The sequence below is a fragment of the Solanum pennellii genome, chromosome 9 (assembly GCF_001406875.1).
Source record: "Solanum pennellii chromosome 9, SPENNV200".
NCBI lineage: Eukaryota > Viridiplantae > Streptophyta > Magnoliopsida > Solanales > Solanaceae > Solanum > Solanum pennellii.
Window position 1 is genome coordinate 75,581,742 of NC_028645.1, and position 16,618 is coordinate 75,598,359.

General features: G+C 30.7%; 1 protein-coding gene across 4 annotated transcripts; it reads right to left on the bottom strand.

Moving 5' to 3' along the window:
- Positions 1-1,133: 1,133 nt before the first annotated feature.
- LOC107031766 (F-actin-capping protein subunit alpha-like) lies at positions 1,134-16,244 on the bottom strand. 4 transcript variants are annotated; one of them, XM_015233236.2, is made up of 11 exons: positions 16,048-16,244; positions 7,171-7,304; positions 6,707-6,990; positions 6,432-6,547; positions 5,605-5,694; positions 4,262-4,326; positions 3,224-3,385; positions 2,858-2,936; positions 2,536-2,613; positions 1,599-1,863; positions 1,134-1,506 (listed from the first exon to the last, which is right to left on the bottom strand). In XM_015233236.2, exons 3-10 carry the CDS (start codon positions 6,837-6,839, stop codon positions 1,612-1,614), a joined length of 975 nt encoding a protein of 324 aa, XP_015088722.1. In that variant the 5' UTR covers positions 6,840-6,990; positions 7,171-7,304; positions 16,048-16,244; the 3' UTR covers positions 1,134-1,506; positions 1,599-1,611. The 4 variants fall into 4 exon arrangements, with proteins under 4 accessions (XP_015088722.1, XP_027767589.1, XP_015088723.1 ...); XM_027911788.1 differs by lacking the exon at positions 7,171-7,304 and having other exon boundaries at positions 1,599-1,634; positions 1,789-1,863; positions 4,247-4,326; positions 16,048-16,235; XM_015233237.2 differs by lacking the exon at positions 7,171-7,304 and having other exon boundaries at positions 1,599-1,634; positions 1,789-1,863; positions 16,048-16,234.
- Between the last annotated feature and the right edge of the window lie 374 nt (positions 16,245-16,618).

The following is a 16,618-nucleotide window of genomic DNA, read 5'->3' on the forward strand; positions in this document are numbered from 1 at the left end:
AAATTAATATACAATTCAAATAAAAGTGAAATACAATTACTTAAATGTTACATAAATACTCAACTTTTAAAATTATTATGTTATTTTCAAAAATGCTCTGATAATACATTACAGAGTTCAAAATTAACGTTTTTATCTTAATTTTTTACTTTAACTAAAAATTGTTCAAATAGGAGATTTTCATCTACCATCATTTTTTATTGGTGCAATTAGAGTCGGCTACATTCAAACAACGAAACGGTGAAAGGCTAGATGGATATATCAAACTCAAGGAATTTATAGGAGAAAATAAAATTTTAAGGAAAAATTTAAAAGCTATTAGTGATCTAAATGTTCATGATTACATGCAACAAGAACAACTATGAATAATTGAAAAAAGAAATCAATATGCACAACCGCAATTACAACAATTTTCTGGATCACACATTATTATTTTTTCAGAGTATTGCTAAATCTGAAAATGACCTGCTGAATTATTAAATATTGTTGTGATAAATAAGTTATTTATGTTATTTATTGTATTGTTATTTTGTATTTAAATTATTATTATATGTATTGCATTGCTATTTAAATTATCTTTTTATGTATTGGACTTTTATCTTGTATTTAAACTATTAGTTATATATTGTACTTTTAAATTAGAATTTTCATCTTATCAACAACAAAATCGACCAACTAAACCACATCATTTTAAATAATGAGTCAAACTAGCTAGGGGTTAATTGAACTTTATTTGAACTTATTTCAACAAATAAACAACATTAGCTATAACTACATTTGTATTAATTCCAACAACTAAATCCACCGACTAATAGGATCAACTAGTATTTGATAGTTATGCTTATCAAACACATTTTTCCTAAATTAAAGCTTATCATCAACACAAGATGAACACAAATCAATCTTTTGTAAGATATTTTTATTTAATTGAGAAAAAATTAAATATTTTTATTTATTGATTCATAAAAACCGACTCGTTATAATCGATTTTCTAATTTTTTTTATTTTTTTATTCTTTTTAACAATACCAACCTCTGAAGGTCGAAAATTACCGACTTCTATTTGAGGTCGGTAATCACTATTTTTTTAGTAGTGCGTTTGAAAAAAGTTTACATTATAACAACTAAAAAGTATCAAGGTTAAAAAACATGAAGAACGACTTCCAAATCAGTACTTTACAACTCTTCACAGCATACACAACTCTCTCAGCCCAACTGGCAAACTGACAACTAAGGGACAGTTCACAAATTAGCATGAAAATTCCTCTCTCAAAGGAATACAATAGAAAGAAGGCAACAAATAGCCGGAGACGGCAATCTCGAGTAAACTCGCTTGTCATATCAAGAATGGTGTGTACTTTGTACATATTCAACTTGTATAAAAAGACATGCAATGTTTCTATTTTCCAATTCCAAGTTCTTTTTCAATGTCTCTTGTAAGGCTAAATTGTGCAGTGTTGTGCCATGGGAACAATGTACGAGTAACGGGAAGCTTCCTCCGCAAGTCCTGCAAAAGATAAGAAACATCCATTTCATGGTGCAAGGTGGTGAGAGGTGTTTCTCTCAGCTAAGACATAGTGAGAAACATAGAAGGAGTACCTTGAAAGTGGTATCAGGCAATTTCAAGTAAGATGTCTGCCAGTAAAAAGTCGATCAGTAACTTTGAACGAAAATACTGGCAACAGAGACTTGACAGAGAAGTGGTGGAAGAGAGGGGAAGGGAAGGGGGAAGTGTTAGGTGACATGATAGAAAGAGGGGTTGAATGTGATGCAGGAACAACGTAAAAACCTGAAGAGAAGCCAGATACTCAGTCTCATGGTGGCGAATAGTGTTGACCAAGGAAATTGCAGAATCATCTGGGGACTAAGAAAGACAACACAAAATCAGTAAATTCAAACTCGAACCATTGAAAATATAAACAAAATCACAAGATAGACTTGATCAAACTTTTATTTCTTCGAGTTAATAAGATTGTTCAAGAAAATAATTTGACCTTCAAATTTTACACTAGTTAAGCAAATAGGATTTCCAGAAACAGTTGTCTCACTTTTTGTTCTTTCTGGCTGTCTGACCGTGCTACTTCTTTTCTTCCCTGTTCGATTACTAATCAGATCACTCAAGATTATTTTTAAAATTTTTTTAGCTTTTACCTTTTTCCAACAATAGACCAGCAAAATATAGGATATCCAGAAACTGTTGTGTCTCACCATTTATTTTCTTAACATGCTACTTCTATTTCTTCTACAATATGATTACCAATCAGATTGCTTAAGGTACAAAGTGTTGATATTAATATGACCTTCAATCTCTACACAGATACAAAAAGTAGGATGTGCAGAAGCAGCTATATCATTTTTCATTTTCTTGGTTGTCTAACCATCCTAGTGCCTTTTTACTCTCATTGAAAGTATAAATTACGGACAAATCGTGTAAAATGAAAGAAAATTATGAAACAAGCTATCATAGACGGAAGTCTCTTCTACTGACACGACAACAAAGCAAAGAGAAGTTTATGAACAAACTATAGTCACTTACCTGAATTAGCGTTGTATCCTTACATTTGTGTTTTGCATCTAGCTGTACATTTCCCTCTTCAAAGTAATGGGCGCCAACCTGAATACAGAGCAGGTAAAGGACATACAAGTTTGAATATTTAAGCTTTTGATACAATAAAAAAACAACAACTACCCTCACCCCTAAACTAGAAGGTCGGCTCAATCCAAAAAGAATAATTCAGTAAAGTCTACATTCATGACTAAAGTCAGTGAAGAAACCAGAAAACTGTGGAAGGGTTAAAATAAAGATCAGGAAACCAACAGGCAAACACTATATGCTCATACTGTTGATGAAAGCATACCTGCATCTCGCCTCTCACTTCTACAGATTGAATATCGTCCTTAAATTCAATATTCCATATTGAGCGCCAGCTTCCATTGCTACAAAAGATGCATATAGTATCAGCTTCTTTAGACAAAGCTATAAGAAGTATCAGTGACCCAATTGACAAGTCACACGTGCTATAACAATATATCAGTTGACCCAAGTGACAAGAGTGAAGCTGACAGGAAAATAGGCAACATAATCCCTCATTCTTTGTTTATATATAGCAACCTATTAATTCAGTATCGGTTTACAAGTTCTGCACCACGATAAGTATAACTATTTAGGAATAGGGAGTATTGCACAAATTAGTCAGGGTTAGAATTTTAATAATCCAACACACCAGAAATTCTGAGGACTATGTCTAGCAGCTGAAATCACAACAACAAGTTCAAAGTCAAATCCTGGCTCTTCCACATCCTTTCCCTTCGTACAGTAAACTGAACAGATGCCCTTTGGATATGTTTCACTCACATACTTCATAATTTCAGCATCCATGGCAGACCTACACAAGAATTACCATGAATAGGAGAATTTGGCAAGCAACGGTAATCACAAAGTCAGTACTCATAAACAAAGCCTCTGATGAGAAGAACTAACCATGTTAAGAAGGGAACTACTCACATAAAACAAAAACATGATTTTTATAATCTGCATGCCAAGCATTAAGAACTATTGAAGAATTCACTGCTCTCTCAGAATATAATCCTTTCATACTCTTAATGCCTCCCAATTATACCAAATTTAGGTGTCTTACTACCATTTTAGCATCTGACATTGATGTCATTACCCATTAATTTGGAGACACCTGTTCCTCACCGATAAAGATGAACAAAAAGGTAAACCAGTGTATTATGAATCAGATCTCTTTATGGAATAAAAACACACATGAATCATGATGTAGGATAGCTTATTAACACTTGAGGACTGAGGTGAAGATTACTAAGAATATCCCGAAAGAAAAGGCATAGAATGTAATATAGAAGGACAGAGAATAAATGATACTGATTAAGAAGAAGAGCATCTATATAGGAGAGATTAGCCTAAACTATTTATTTTCAGACTGATTTCGGTAAGCGCAGACCAAAACATGCAGCTTATTTTCCAATTAAGCTGGAAAGAAAATTTCCACAAGAAATGCAACTGTTCTAGCATATCTTAAACTATAATCTGAGAGCCGTCTGAGAACTGAGGTTGAATTTGCAAGTCTTGTTGAGCATGGTTAAAAAATAAGCCCAATTAGGCAAAATAATTGTGAATGTCATAATATAGAAGAACTTCAACATCTCAATGGGAAAAACAGAAAGTGAGTAACTAAAAAGGGGAGCAATACCAAAGATATTAAACTGAGAAATATATCTCATACCCTACAGATGCGTACCTATACTCTTCCACGAAAGCAGATGGAAGTTCTTCATCTCTTGCTGGCCTAACGTCTTTACAAACCTAGAATGCAGACATACCATGAGCATACAAGAAGGGAGCATAAATTATTACACGGCAACAATAACTAGGGAAAAAAGAGAGAAAGAGGAAATACATTTAATTTCACAGCCCTTGAATTATGAATAAAACTATGCACTTGTTATATTAAGCAGAGACCACTTCCACTTTTCCAATCTATTTACATCTACTTCATCACATTAACAAGAATAGAAAAGAAATGCATGTTATGTGACATTCAGCACTGTAGACTAATGAGGATTAATTGAAAACCATGGACCAGCTATAGTAGAAGAGACCTTATTTTACTTTTCCAAAATTGGTATTTACTCCATCACCATTAACAAGAATAGAAAATGCATCTTATGTGAAGTTCATAACTATTGAATAATGAGGATAATCAAGAGCTTGCTATATCAAAGCACATTTTTCAAGTTTACAATATCTTCATTCTTGATATCCACTTGTATCATGAAAACCAACCTAACAGTTAACACAATTCACTCTGGTGTTTTGTTCTTTATCCCTAATGCCTGAATGTGTTTAACAAATCAAGTTCCAATCAGCCAGAAGATGTCTAAACATACTAAACTATAGATAAACATGAGCATAAAACCAGTTTGTGTAGAGATTTTTAATTGCACAGCATAAAAAGGAGTACACCCAGCACTATATGTATGCTTCTCTTTCTTTTTTTCTTACTTCGTCCTGATCTTTTTACTTTTCTTTTCCTTTCAGAAAAAGCACATTTTTGGATATAGTCGCACCATCTCTACTAGGTTTATGTCTGTCCATATTATTGCTTTTTTGAATTACCTTCTAAACAAAATACTCATCCTTACAAACCTGCTTCCTCTTCTATGGATCCCACCACTCCATGCCCCGAAAAAAAAGAAGGAAAAAGATAAGTTTTTCATCGTCACTTTAGATTATTATTTATTAAGTTCTGTCAGCTCAACTGATAGGAACAGTGAAATGGACTTTTTCAATCATAAAAAAGATAATAGAAGTTATTAAATGATTCCCTTCAAGATTATGAGCTTTTAAACTTACATATCATGCAACTATTGGGGAAATTAACAGACTGGGGATTTGATGATAAATTCCAGCACCATTTTTGGTGCTTTTGTGTTTTTGCAAGGTAGTTTGTTAGTGGCACATGGAAAGAGGTGCCTCATCCAACGAAATTATTAATCTTATCAACAAGAAGAAAGTCAAAACACCAAACTGTAAAAAATCCAAAAATAGCATTTTGCATGGTATACTAAATGAATGACGTACTTGCTTGACATGGTCAACTCTGGCAACCTGGGCAGTCCGGGGATCAAGATACTCATCCTTATCAACCTCACTAAATGATGTAATCAGTACCTACAAATTAGTGAACAGCAACTTTACACAGCTATATCATGAAAAATAGCTTCCAAGTGGCCATTACTACATAAATGAAAAGCATTATACTTTCTTTTTAGAAGAGGGGAACAAAATCTTAGACTTCATAAAGAACAGTTCTCCGGAAAGTTTTCTTTTCTATATTGAAGAAGTAATCATTTATTGAAGTGGAGGAAATTCCCCAAGCTTTAAACAGATGTAGAGAACTTGTCCATAAACATGGTGCTCAACAAACAACACCCAACTCATTCATATATAGTAGAGCCAGCATCCAAGTACCATGAAGTATATCTCTATCCTAAAAGCCTTACTTGAAGACTTATTAGATTAATCTTACTTATTTCTCATGCAACTTTTTTTAAAAAAAGTTTCTCAAGCATAAGTTTTATCCTTTGTTTTCATTCAGTCTTTGAGCTCCAAAGGATGACTAGAGAGGTCATGAACCAAGTAAGGAAATTGCAACATCATATTGCTTCCAATTTACTTCATATTTTAATCTTCAACTACCGAAAACTATCAAATCTGAAATTATCAACTAAGGAAAATTACAACATCAGTACAATAAGTATTGCTTACAGTTCACTTAATATTTCAATCTTCGACTACGGAAAACTGTCAAATCTGAAATTATCAATTTGAATGACACGATTAGTCTAAATTACATTTTCAAAGATCTAACTTACCCAATGAAAATAGAAAACAAGAGAGAGACTTACATCGCCACTTCTGTTTGGGAATTCGAGACAAATCAAGTGAGATTTGTTGTACGAAGGAAATGACTCCTCAGCCGCTTTCTTATATATATTTTCGTCCTTTAAAATAGCTCTAACGTCTGCAAATCAAACCAAATGACGCTCAAAACCAAAAATGTAAACAATAAACTGCCGATCGCAAATGAACACCAATGCGGTCACATTTTCAAGCACGAAAAAAGCTTCAAAATACAAAAAAATTAGCGCAGAAAATAAACGAAAGAGAAGAAGAAGAAGACCTTTGGCGACGTACTGAATTTCACCGGCTGGGGCATTAAGAAGGAACCATTTGGCAATCTCAATTTTCTGGTCATCGGTAAGTTGTGTTTCTGATTCCAGGAAATCTTTGTCTTCTTCTAACATTTTTATCATTTATTTTTTGCAATCTTATTAACAGATATTCTTCTCCATTGAATTCAATTCAATTCAAATTCGAAGAAGATACCATCAACCCCACCAGAGTCGCTTTCCCCTCTCTTTTGTTACTAGATGTAGTGTGCCCGTGCGAGGCACGGACATGTGCCTGACATTGTTGTTTGTTATATCGTTTAATTTGATAAAAGATAAGGAGAATATAAAGATGAAATACACATCAAAGAATGTCTTAAGAAGTCTAAGTCAGATTTGAAAGCTAAAGAGCTATTCCACTCTTTTCCCATAAAAAAAAATCATAAAATTATCTTAAAGTTAGTTCACTACTAACCAGCCAATTAGAGTGTAAAAAATAAGAAACCAAAGAAGTATTTGAAGAAGCCAACTTCACAAATTTCAACAGACATTGCAAACCAAAGAAGCATCCGGAGCAGACAACTTCAGAAATTTCAACACACGTTGCATCTGCCATTACAAAGTACGACTCGAACATTATCAAGTGTGTAATGACACATCAAACTCTAATTCTTCTAGCACAAGAAGTACGTGATGATGACCGTCAACGGATGCGTAATATATCAATATTTGAAGACGAAAGAAGAGGATTAATCATAAAGAAGTAAAATTGAAACAAAGACAGCTCACTCTGAAACTCGCAAAACAAAATCTGGTAGTCATCTATCAAACTCTAATTGAATGCCAAAAAGGTTGCCTATAGTAAGGCGCTAATAACTTACCCGCTTTTACCAAAGATAGTAGAGGGTAAGTGTAACAGGGGCAAGATCCCCCCATGTACGCTTTGTTACTTCTTACTACTTAAATCAAGACTTTTCCATTGCCATTTACATGATGCAAGACATCATCTTCCCAGCCAACATCACTGAATAAACTAATTTTCTTTCTTACTGTTGTCACTGTTGTTATTACATGAACTTGAGATGAAACATAGGCAGAATTTGACTAACCATATATATTTCTTTCAATCAGAAAAGGTGCAATATATGAACACCTAATCGTAATATTGAATTAAAACATCAATTTTTACAAAATCATTTAACACCTCAAGCACCAACTTGTAAAAATAACTACATTACTCTAAAATATTCCAACTGTCCCGTCTGCTGGACACGCATTATCAGTGTGTCATTAGCATAATTTATGAGAGTTGAGACACCACTTCAGTTATTTTTCCTTCCTGCCCACCTAATAACCCGTAATCCAGCTCAATTGTACAGCTTATTTCAGCATTTTGTTCTGATCCTCCATTCATTATTAAAACAAAAAAAAAAAAGAAGACAATGGTCTCCTTGCCTATCCTCTATGAGGGGAGAAAACTCCTCTGCTGAAATAAACTACAATTGATAGTTTGATAGCATAGATGCACATACTGTTCCAACTTACTTTTGCCTGAATCCCACGAGCTTCAATATCCTTAAAGAAACTCCGATTCACACGATCATATTATTTTGATATTTAGATGTCTATATTTTGCCTCAGCTGCTAATGGTGCTTAGTAGTTCATTTAAGAACTTACTATTATGTACATTCTGGACTATTGACTTCCACATAGAAGTTGTTCTCTTCGAATAAAATTTTTGCTCTTAGAGAGCTGTTTCCTCCGCTTCACTTAGAGAAGTGTTCCTTCTGTTCAACTACACGTTCAGATTTATTCATATGATCACACGTACGTAATAATGAAACTTTATCAGCACCTCGCAATATTGCATATGGGCTCAAGAAATACTGTTTGTTACCATCTATAAGGATAACACAGCCTGTTATGTTCAATTATCTACCAAAAATTTTTCACATTACAGGAGGCAAACCAAAAAGGTGAAGAATGTTACATCTTACTAAGTTCATATCGACTACGACATAGTAGTTGCAAGTGTAGTGATAATTCACACCCATTGACTAAACAATCTTGCATCTAGCTCTATAGTAATCTCTTCCATAGCCTAGATGGTGAAGAGAATCTTCGATGTTGACAAGTATAGAGCCCACAACTCAATTTGTCTGGTAAACTACTCGGGGATCCCCATGGGGTAGTAAATGTGTTTGGGTATTACAGAATATATTTCGTGAGACCTCTTCACTCTCTGGAGGGCTCTAGTTTAGTAGTTCAGTTAGTAGAGGTCACATAGATAGACAAAGTTAGTGAGTTAGTTCAGTCTTGAGTATTCATATGTTTTAAACATTTTATTATTATTGATGAATTTCTATTGGCCAAAATTGGGGGATTATAATTAACAAGAGATTATCAGGAATAAATCAATTTAGCTACTCATGATCTTTAAATGAGTATACCTGCTTTTGTAGATTCTTTGTTTCATCTTTGTTTTCCATAGCTTATCTTTGTTAACTAGCTCTGACACCAATTTTGGGGGAAGCGGACTTTTTAGAAGTAATAAAGAAGAGAGAGTGAAGAGGAGAGTTGATTAGAAGTAGTCTGTTTATTATTGAGGGAGAAGCCCTCTATTTATACAACATTTTTACAAACTTGGCCAATAGAAATGACCAACAATATACTTTACACTTGGCCTTATATCTTTTGGCCGACACAAGACGATAAAATACTTTAATAATAATGGCCCTTTACTTTATTTATGGCCGACACAACTTTTTACATATGGCCACCTTATCTTTGGCCGACACAAGACGATAAAATACTTTAATAATAATGGCCCTTTACTTGGCCGACGCAACTTTTTACTACTTACACATACTATTTTATACTATACGCATACTATTTACTACTTTTACATATTTACTCCAGCTGTACATCTGGAATATAAGTATCTTCTCCTTCGCACTTTGAACATAGATGATCGGGATATTTTTGTCCTATTATTTTACAATATCTTGTCATTAGATTAGGAGAAATAAAGTTTTTCCGAATTGCTCTTGTTGTAGGTGTTTGCTCTGGTTTTAATAGGCTTGATATCCACTGCCTTAGGTCTTCCATATCTGCTGCTCGGATTTCTCTGCAGTTGGAGTATATGATTGTCTGATCTCTGTTATAGTAACTCCAAATTGCATTTTCGTTCAAATAGTTGTTTGCTATTTCATTTAATATAGTAGCTATTCCAATAGTTCTCTTATTTGCGTAAAACTCTGGAATATCTACCTTTTGTATTTCTTCTTGCGTATCTATCTTTTCAGGGATTATCATTTCTCTTTATAGCTTGTATCGTAGGTTTGATCTCATCATATAGTATTTCCGCTGTAGCTGAATAGAACTTTATGTAAAATAGAGTTCCTTTAGTTATTCTCTTGTATTGTAAAAATGCCTTATATAATTCTGATATTTTGGATACTTCTTCTCCTGTTGTTGTATATACAGTACTTAATAATCCATAGTTGTAGCAGGTTGCTACTAGGTTTGGATTTGTTCCAGGTTGTGCGATTAGCTTGTTATAACCTTGTAAATATTGGGTTATATAGTCTTCATTCGGGTTTTTTGTATCTTTTGCTCTGGGGTTCTGATTTAGGAAAGTTTGTATTTTGTATATANCCACCATTTTACCTGTGTATTATCTGTTCTTACAATAAATTTATTGTAAACAATATATGGTTCAAATGCTAATAAACATTTATATAATGCAAATAATTCTTTTCTATTTATTTCCCATTTTATTTGTGCTTCTGCATAAGATCCTGAATAATATCTACAATGGTGTTCTATTTTTTCTTTTTCATATTTATATTTTAAAACTCCTCCATAACTATGATCACTTGAATCTGTTTCAACAATATAAGTAAATGATTTATTTTCATCAGGGAAATATAGTTTTGGTAATTTTTTACATAAATTTTTAATATTTCTTATATGTTCTTTATCTTAATGTCGAAATAGTATTCAACATCTTTTTTAAGTTTTTTATGTAATGGTTTTAAATATTCTGCTAATTTTGGTATATACTCTCTTACTTGATTTACTAATCCTAGAAAGGATTGTAATTTATTTTTTGTATCTATATTTTCATCAAGGGTGATTATTTTTTTGTACTATGTGGTTTTGCATTTTTATTCCATTTCTATCTATTTGTATTCCTAGAAATTCTATCTGTGGTTTCATAATTTCTGCTTTCTTTTTACTTAAACTTATACCTGAATGTTTAATTATATGTATGAATTTTTCTAATAACCTTATATGTTCATCTTGTATTTTAGAATATAATAATATATCATCTATATATACAATACAATTTTCTAACTGGTTAAAATAGTTATCCATAAAATGTTGATATCTACCTGGTGCATTTTTGTATCCAAACGGTAAAACATTCTATTCATAGAAACCTTGCGGTACTGTGAATGTTGTTAGCTGTTTAGATTCTTCTTCTAATTTTAGGTGATAAAATCCTTATTTACAGTCAAATTTACTAAAATAGTTATATCCTTGTATTTGTCTTATTTTTAGTATCTTATTTGGAATTGGGTAATTATATGTTTTAGTTTTAGCATTTAGGTTGCGATAATCTATAACCATTCTACTTTTTCCTCGTTTTTGTTCACTATGTTTATTAACTATAAATGCTGGACTTGTACGTTTACTATTGCTTTCTTGTATATAATTATTCTCTAATAGTTCATCTATATGTATTTTGAATTCTTTTAAATCATCAAAATTATATTTTAATGGTTTTTGTGTTATTATGTTGTTTTCATCTATTAATTCAATTTTTATTTTTGTCTTATGTTTTTTCCATCCTTGTAATGGATTTTCATTATAAAGTAATTCTAGTTGTTCATTAATTATTTTAACTTTATCTATTGTAAATATGATAATTTCTAATTGTGTTATTTGTTTTTTATTTATATTTTCTATTTCTTGGTTTATTTTTTCACTTCCTCTCATCCATTCTATAGGTTTACGTTGTTTGTTATTTACTCTTTTTGCTCCTGTCTTATTTCCGCATGGTGTAGTAAACCACCAATGTGTTTTTGTTATTATATGTGGGTAAAATTTATCTAGAAATGGCATTCCTAATAACATATCTTTCGTTGTAAACTCAAAATTGTACATTTCTTCTATTGTTAGTATTTTATCCATATTTGTATTTTTATATTTTTTGCTTTATGTGTGATCATACTTCCTTCATTATTAAATCCTGTTACTACCATAGGTGTTTTTAATTTTTCTCATTTATCTTCTGGTAAACAATTATATTTACATATGTTTGCTTTTGCTCCTGTATCTATCATAGGAGTATAATATCTGTTGTGATAGCCTTCTACAATAATTTTTGCAAGTATATATATTTTCATTATTCATTTCGTCCTTTTAATGATTATTTTCTTATTTTGACAAGTTATTGTTAGTTGTTCATTTTCTATATTGTATGATTTAACTTTTTCTAACCATTTAATTCCTAATGTAATGTTCTGGTTTCCTTGATAAATTTTAAATGGTATTATTAACAGTATTCCTCCTATAATTATCTCCTTTTCTGTTATTTCTTCGTTCGTATTTACTATCTCGCTAGGTAGTCCGGGGCATAATTGTCCTGTTTTTATAATTTTTGTTTCTAATACTAATTCTCTTGTTATGTAATTTTCTTCTTGTCCTGTATGTTTAAAATTTTATATCTTCTTTGGTCTACTATTCCTGTTATAAAATAATGATATGTTGTTATATCTTCTAATAAATTTTTCGGAATTTCATAGTTTCTTCTAGATGTACTCATTCTTGATGAGGTAGTTCTTGTTAGTGTATTTGGTACGCTTGAAGTACTTAATCTTTCTTTTACTATTTCTAAATCTTCTTCTATGTCAATTTCTTTATAACTATAGTCATTATTATCTATTATAGTAATTATTTTTTCAAAGGGATTTTCTACTTTTATTCTATCAATTTTATTTCTCGCTGTTACTTTGTGTTTTGTTGTTAATATATATAAGTTTTTACATCTTGCTGTGAATATTTTACTTCCTGGTGCTAGCTCTATTCCAGACATCTTCCAATATAATACTAATGATTTATCTATATTTCTATCTGTTAATGCTACTGAATAGTTGGCACTTATTATAAACTTAAATTTTTGGTATATTAAATTTCCTCTAACTGCACTAATTACACTTTTTTCTATAGGGTGTATAATTCTATCATCTGCTAAATATATTTCAATAGGTGTATCTATTCCTTCTCTAAAACAAGCTTTTATTAATATTTATGTTCCTCCTAAATGTACACATTTTATAGGTATTTTAGCTTTTATATCTTGTATTTCTCTATTTATTATTCGTTTACTTAGTATAGGTATTTGTGTTTTTCCTTTTGTATATTTGCAATCTATGATATGTTCTTTCTGACTAACTACATAGTATTCTTCTTTTTGTCTTTTAAACCAATTTCTTAAAGTAGGTATTTCAAGTACTTTTTCAACACTTAAATCTAATTCTTTTCCTTTTATTTGTTCAAAGATTGTATTATCAAATATAATTTTTTGTTCTGATAATTCTTCATTTCGATAATCTTCTTTAGATATTATTTTTACGTCTTCTTCAGTCATTATGTTTCATCTTCTATTTCATCATTATCTATATAAATATTTTCTTCTTCATTTTCAAATTCTATATCTGATACTTCATATATACTATCATTTTCACTTAACTCATAGTCTATATATTCTATTTGCATATATTCATCATTATCTATCATTATTTCTGCAATTTGTTTTCTTTTTGGATCTTTAGGTAACTTACAGTCTCTAGCTAAATGTCCTATCTTTCCGCAATTATAACAGGTACATTGTGATATTTTTCTTTTTGGTCTATATGGTCTTTTTATTTTATAATTTTTTACATAATATCTTTGTCTTGGTTTTTTATATTTATACCTAGTTTTAGTTTTTCTATAATTTTTATATTTTCTAGCTTTTTGCTTTTTATAGTATTTGTTTGTACATCCAAACTGTGGTGCTGTTTTATTTTTACAACAAGCTAAATTTTTAACTAGTACTTTTTCCATTTTTATTTTTTCTTTTTGTTTTTCACATAGTTGTATAAATCATTGATGCAAAAATTTTATTCTAACTCCCAAAGTATCTGTTAATCCTTCATCATTCCAATCATTAATTATTTTTGTACTGAATGGTTCTGGTAATTTTGTAAAATATTGTTGTCTTATTTCTTTTGCTTCATTCATATTATATCTTGCTTTGTAATAATATTCTTTAAATGCAAATGTGTATTATTCTATGTAACACATTTTACATATAGCTAATTTTGTCATAAGTTGTCTATTTGTTGTTTTTTCTCTATTTTGTTCTCTTATATCTGTGGTCATACCACCAAATTCATTTCTTATTGCTAATTCATATTTATCTAGTATATCTATATTTGTTGTTGATGGAGATCCTTCTATTTTTTTAATCACTTCTAAGTGTTTCTAAACTTTCTGGGGTAGATATTCTATCCATAATTTTGTTGTTCATACAAATGTTCTTTCTAGATATCTTGGCGTCTCTCTAGTTGTTATTTTATTATCTATTAGTTGTTTAGATGTATTTCCTATCTATAGTAATATTGCTTTATTTATATCTGTAACACAATCTAAATCTAAAAAATTATATTGTTCAGTGTCCATTTTTTATTTAATCTGTTATTCCATATTGCATTTGTCCTATCTGATTGTTCATAATTTTCTGTATAATAGGTTGGTGGTGTCCATTTAGGACTAGTTCTGGGACTGTTATCCGGGGTTTTAACTCCTGATATGTTAGGTCGATTCATATCTCCTGTGTTTATTTCTAATTTTTTTGGTTTATTTACTTGTTCTAAAATTTCTGTGTATGTTTCACTTATATCACTTATTTCTGAGTTTTGATCATTTATTGTATCCGATTCATTTTCGTCTATTTCATTTACTTCAAGATTTTCATTTAATTTTTGTTTCATCTCATTTATTTCATTAGTTAATTCGAGTTCTTTATCTTTTTCTATCTGTTTCTCTTTTTGTTTAGTTTCATATAATAATTTTAACTTAGCTAATTCTTTTTCTAATTCACTTATTCTTGTATTTTTTATTTCTTCTAGATGTTGTACTTCTTGCTTTGCTTGCATTTTTATCTTTTCAATTTCTTTTGATTTTTCTATTTCTTCATTTTCTTTTGTTATTCTTATCATAGCTGTTAGACTATCTTCTAATTTTAATGTTTCTATTTCTAACATTAAATATAAGTTATTTCCTATTTTTTTATATCTTCTTCCTAAATTTGAAAATATTATTTTTATTGTTAATCCGTCTTGGTTTTCATATGTCTTTTCGTCTACTGCAAAGTCTTCTTTATTCATTATAATTTATGAATTATATTAAGTTGTAACCTATATTCAAGGCAATCTATTTGTATTTCTAACATAAATATAACTTTTCTTTGTGCTAATATTGATTTTTTACATACTCCTGCAACATATTTTCTTTTAGCTAGAGACTGTAAGTTACCTAAAGATCCAAAAAGAAAACAAATTGCAGAAATAATGATAGATAATGATGAATATATGCAAATAGAATATATAGACTATGAATTAAGTGAAAATGATAGTATATATGAAGTATTTGTATATACATAACTTTATATCAATCATACCAAACACCTCAAGGCCATCAATTCTATCATATAGCTTGTACTATCAAAAGGTGGAGGTAAACATGAGGTAGGCGTAAGTGCAAGTAATCGCCTACCTTTCCATAGTTTTAACAAAAATCAGTAATACTGTAGGTAGAACCACGAACCAATATCACAACTACTCAAGCTTCTGTGGTCGGCTAAATCAGCACAAAATCCTTCTTTTCTGAATTTAGCCAAGAAATCAAACTGACACACATAGTATAAAAGTAACATTCTAGAATAGCAGTGCAGAAAATTTTAGATCCATAGCGCAGAGCCCTTTCCGTGGATGTTGAAACACATAGCAAAACAACTAATTTTAGCATGCTATAATGATTACAAATTGGGAATACTGAAATGAAGAAGCAAAGCGGGTAAACCAAAGTGCAAGAGATATTTTTCGGATTCAACAAACCAACCAAATTAACACTAAGTTTAAGCGGAAGGTAACAATTCATATTAGCAAATAAAAACATTAATTATTAAACAACACATAAATCAAGTAAATGAAGGCGAATTTGGTAGATCCGATTGGAAGGAAAACCCAGAAAATCAATGAATGAGAAGCAAGCAACAAACCAAACAAAGGAGTGTACCTTTTTGTTCGTAGGAGCAAATCTATGAGGAATTTCCGTCTCCGAAATTGGGCAGAAGAATGAATCTACTTTTTTCCATGGAAAGTAAGAGTTTTTCAGAATAACAAAGAGGAAGATAAAAGATCGCAGAGAAAGAAGAGAAAATTAAGGTTAATGTGTCAAATAATCGTTTTTTGTTTTTGGTAACAGTTTGATCAGATCCTCTTTTAAGTAAATATGGTATCAAATTAATATTTCTAAAATTTTCTAATCTTTTATAAAATATATAAAATTTCGATAATTTCAATCAAATTATTTTTAAAAAAAAATCTTTTCAGCTTCTTCCTTTCTTCTTTCTCGGGGGATTGTTCTTCCTTTTCCTTAAAAATTTGAAAATTCCTCGTTACTCTTTCTCTCCGGTCCTCCATTATCTTACCCTTCAGTCGTTACTCTCTCATCTTTCTGAACTGTAATTGTGTTCGACTAGAAATGAGTAAGTTATTTTTTTGAAATATTTTACAATTTTTGAAGTTTTTTTCTTGGATTAATGAAAAATAAAGCGTTCCATAATTGTTAAAATTGAATAATCGAC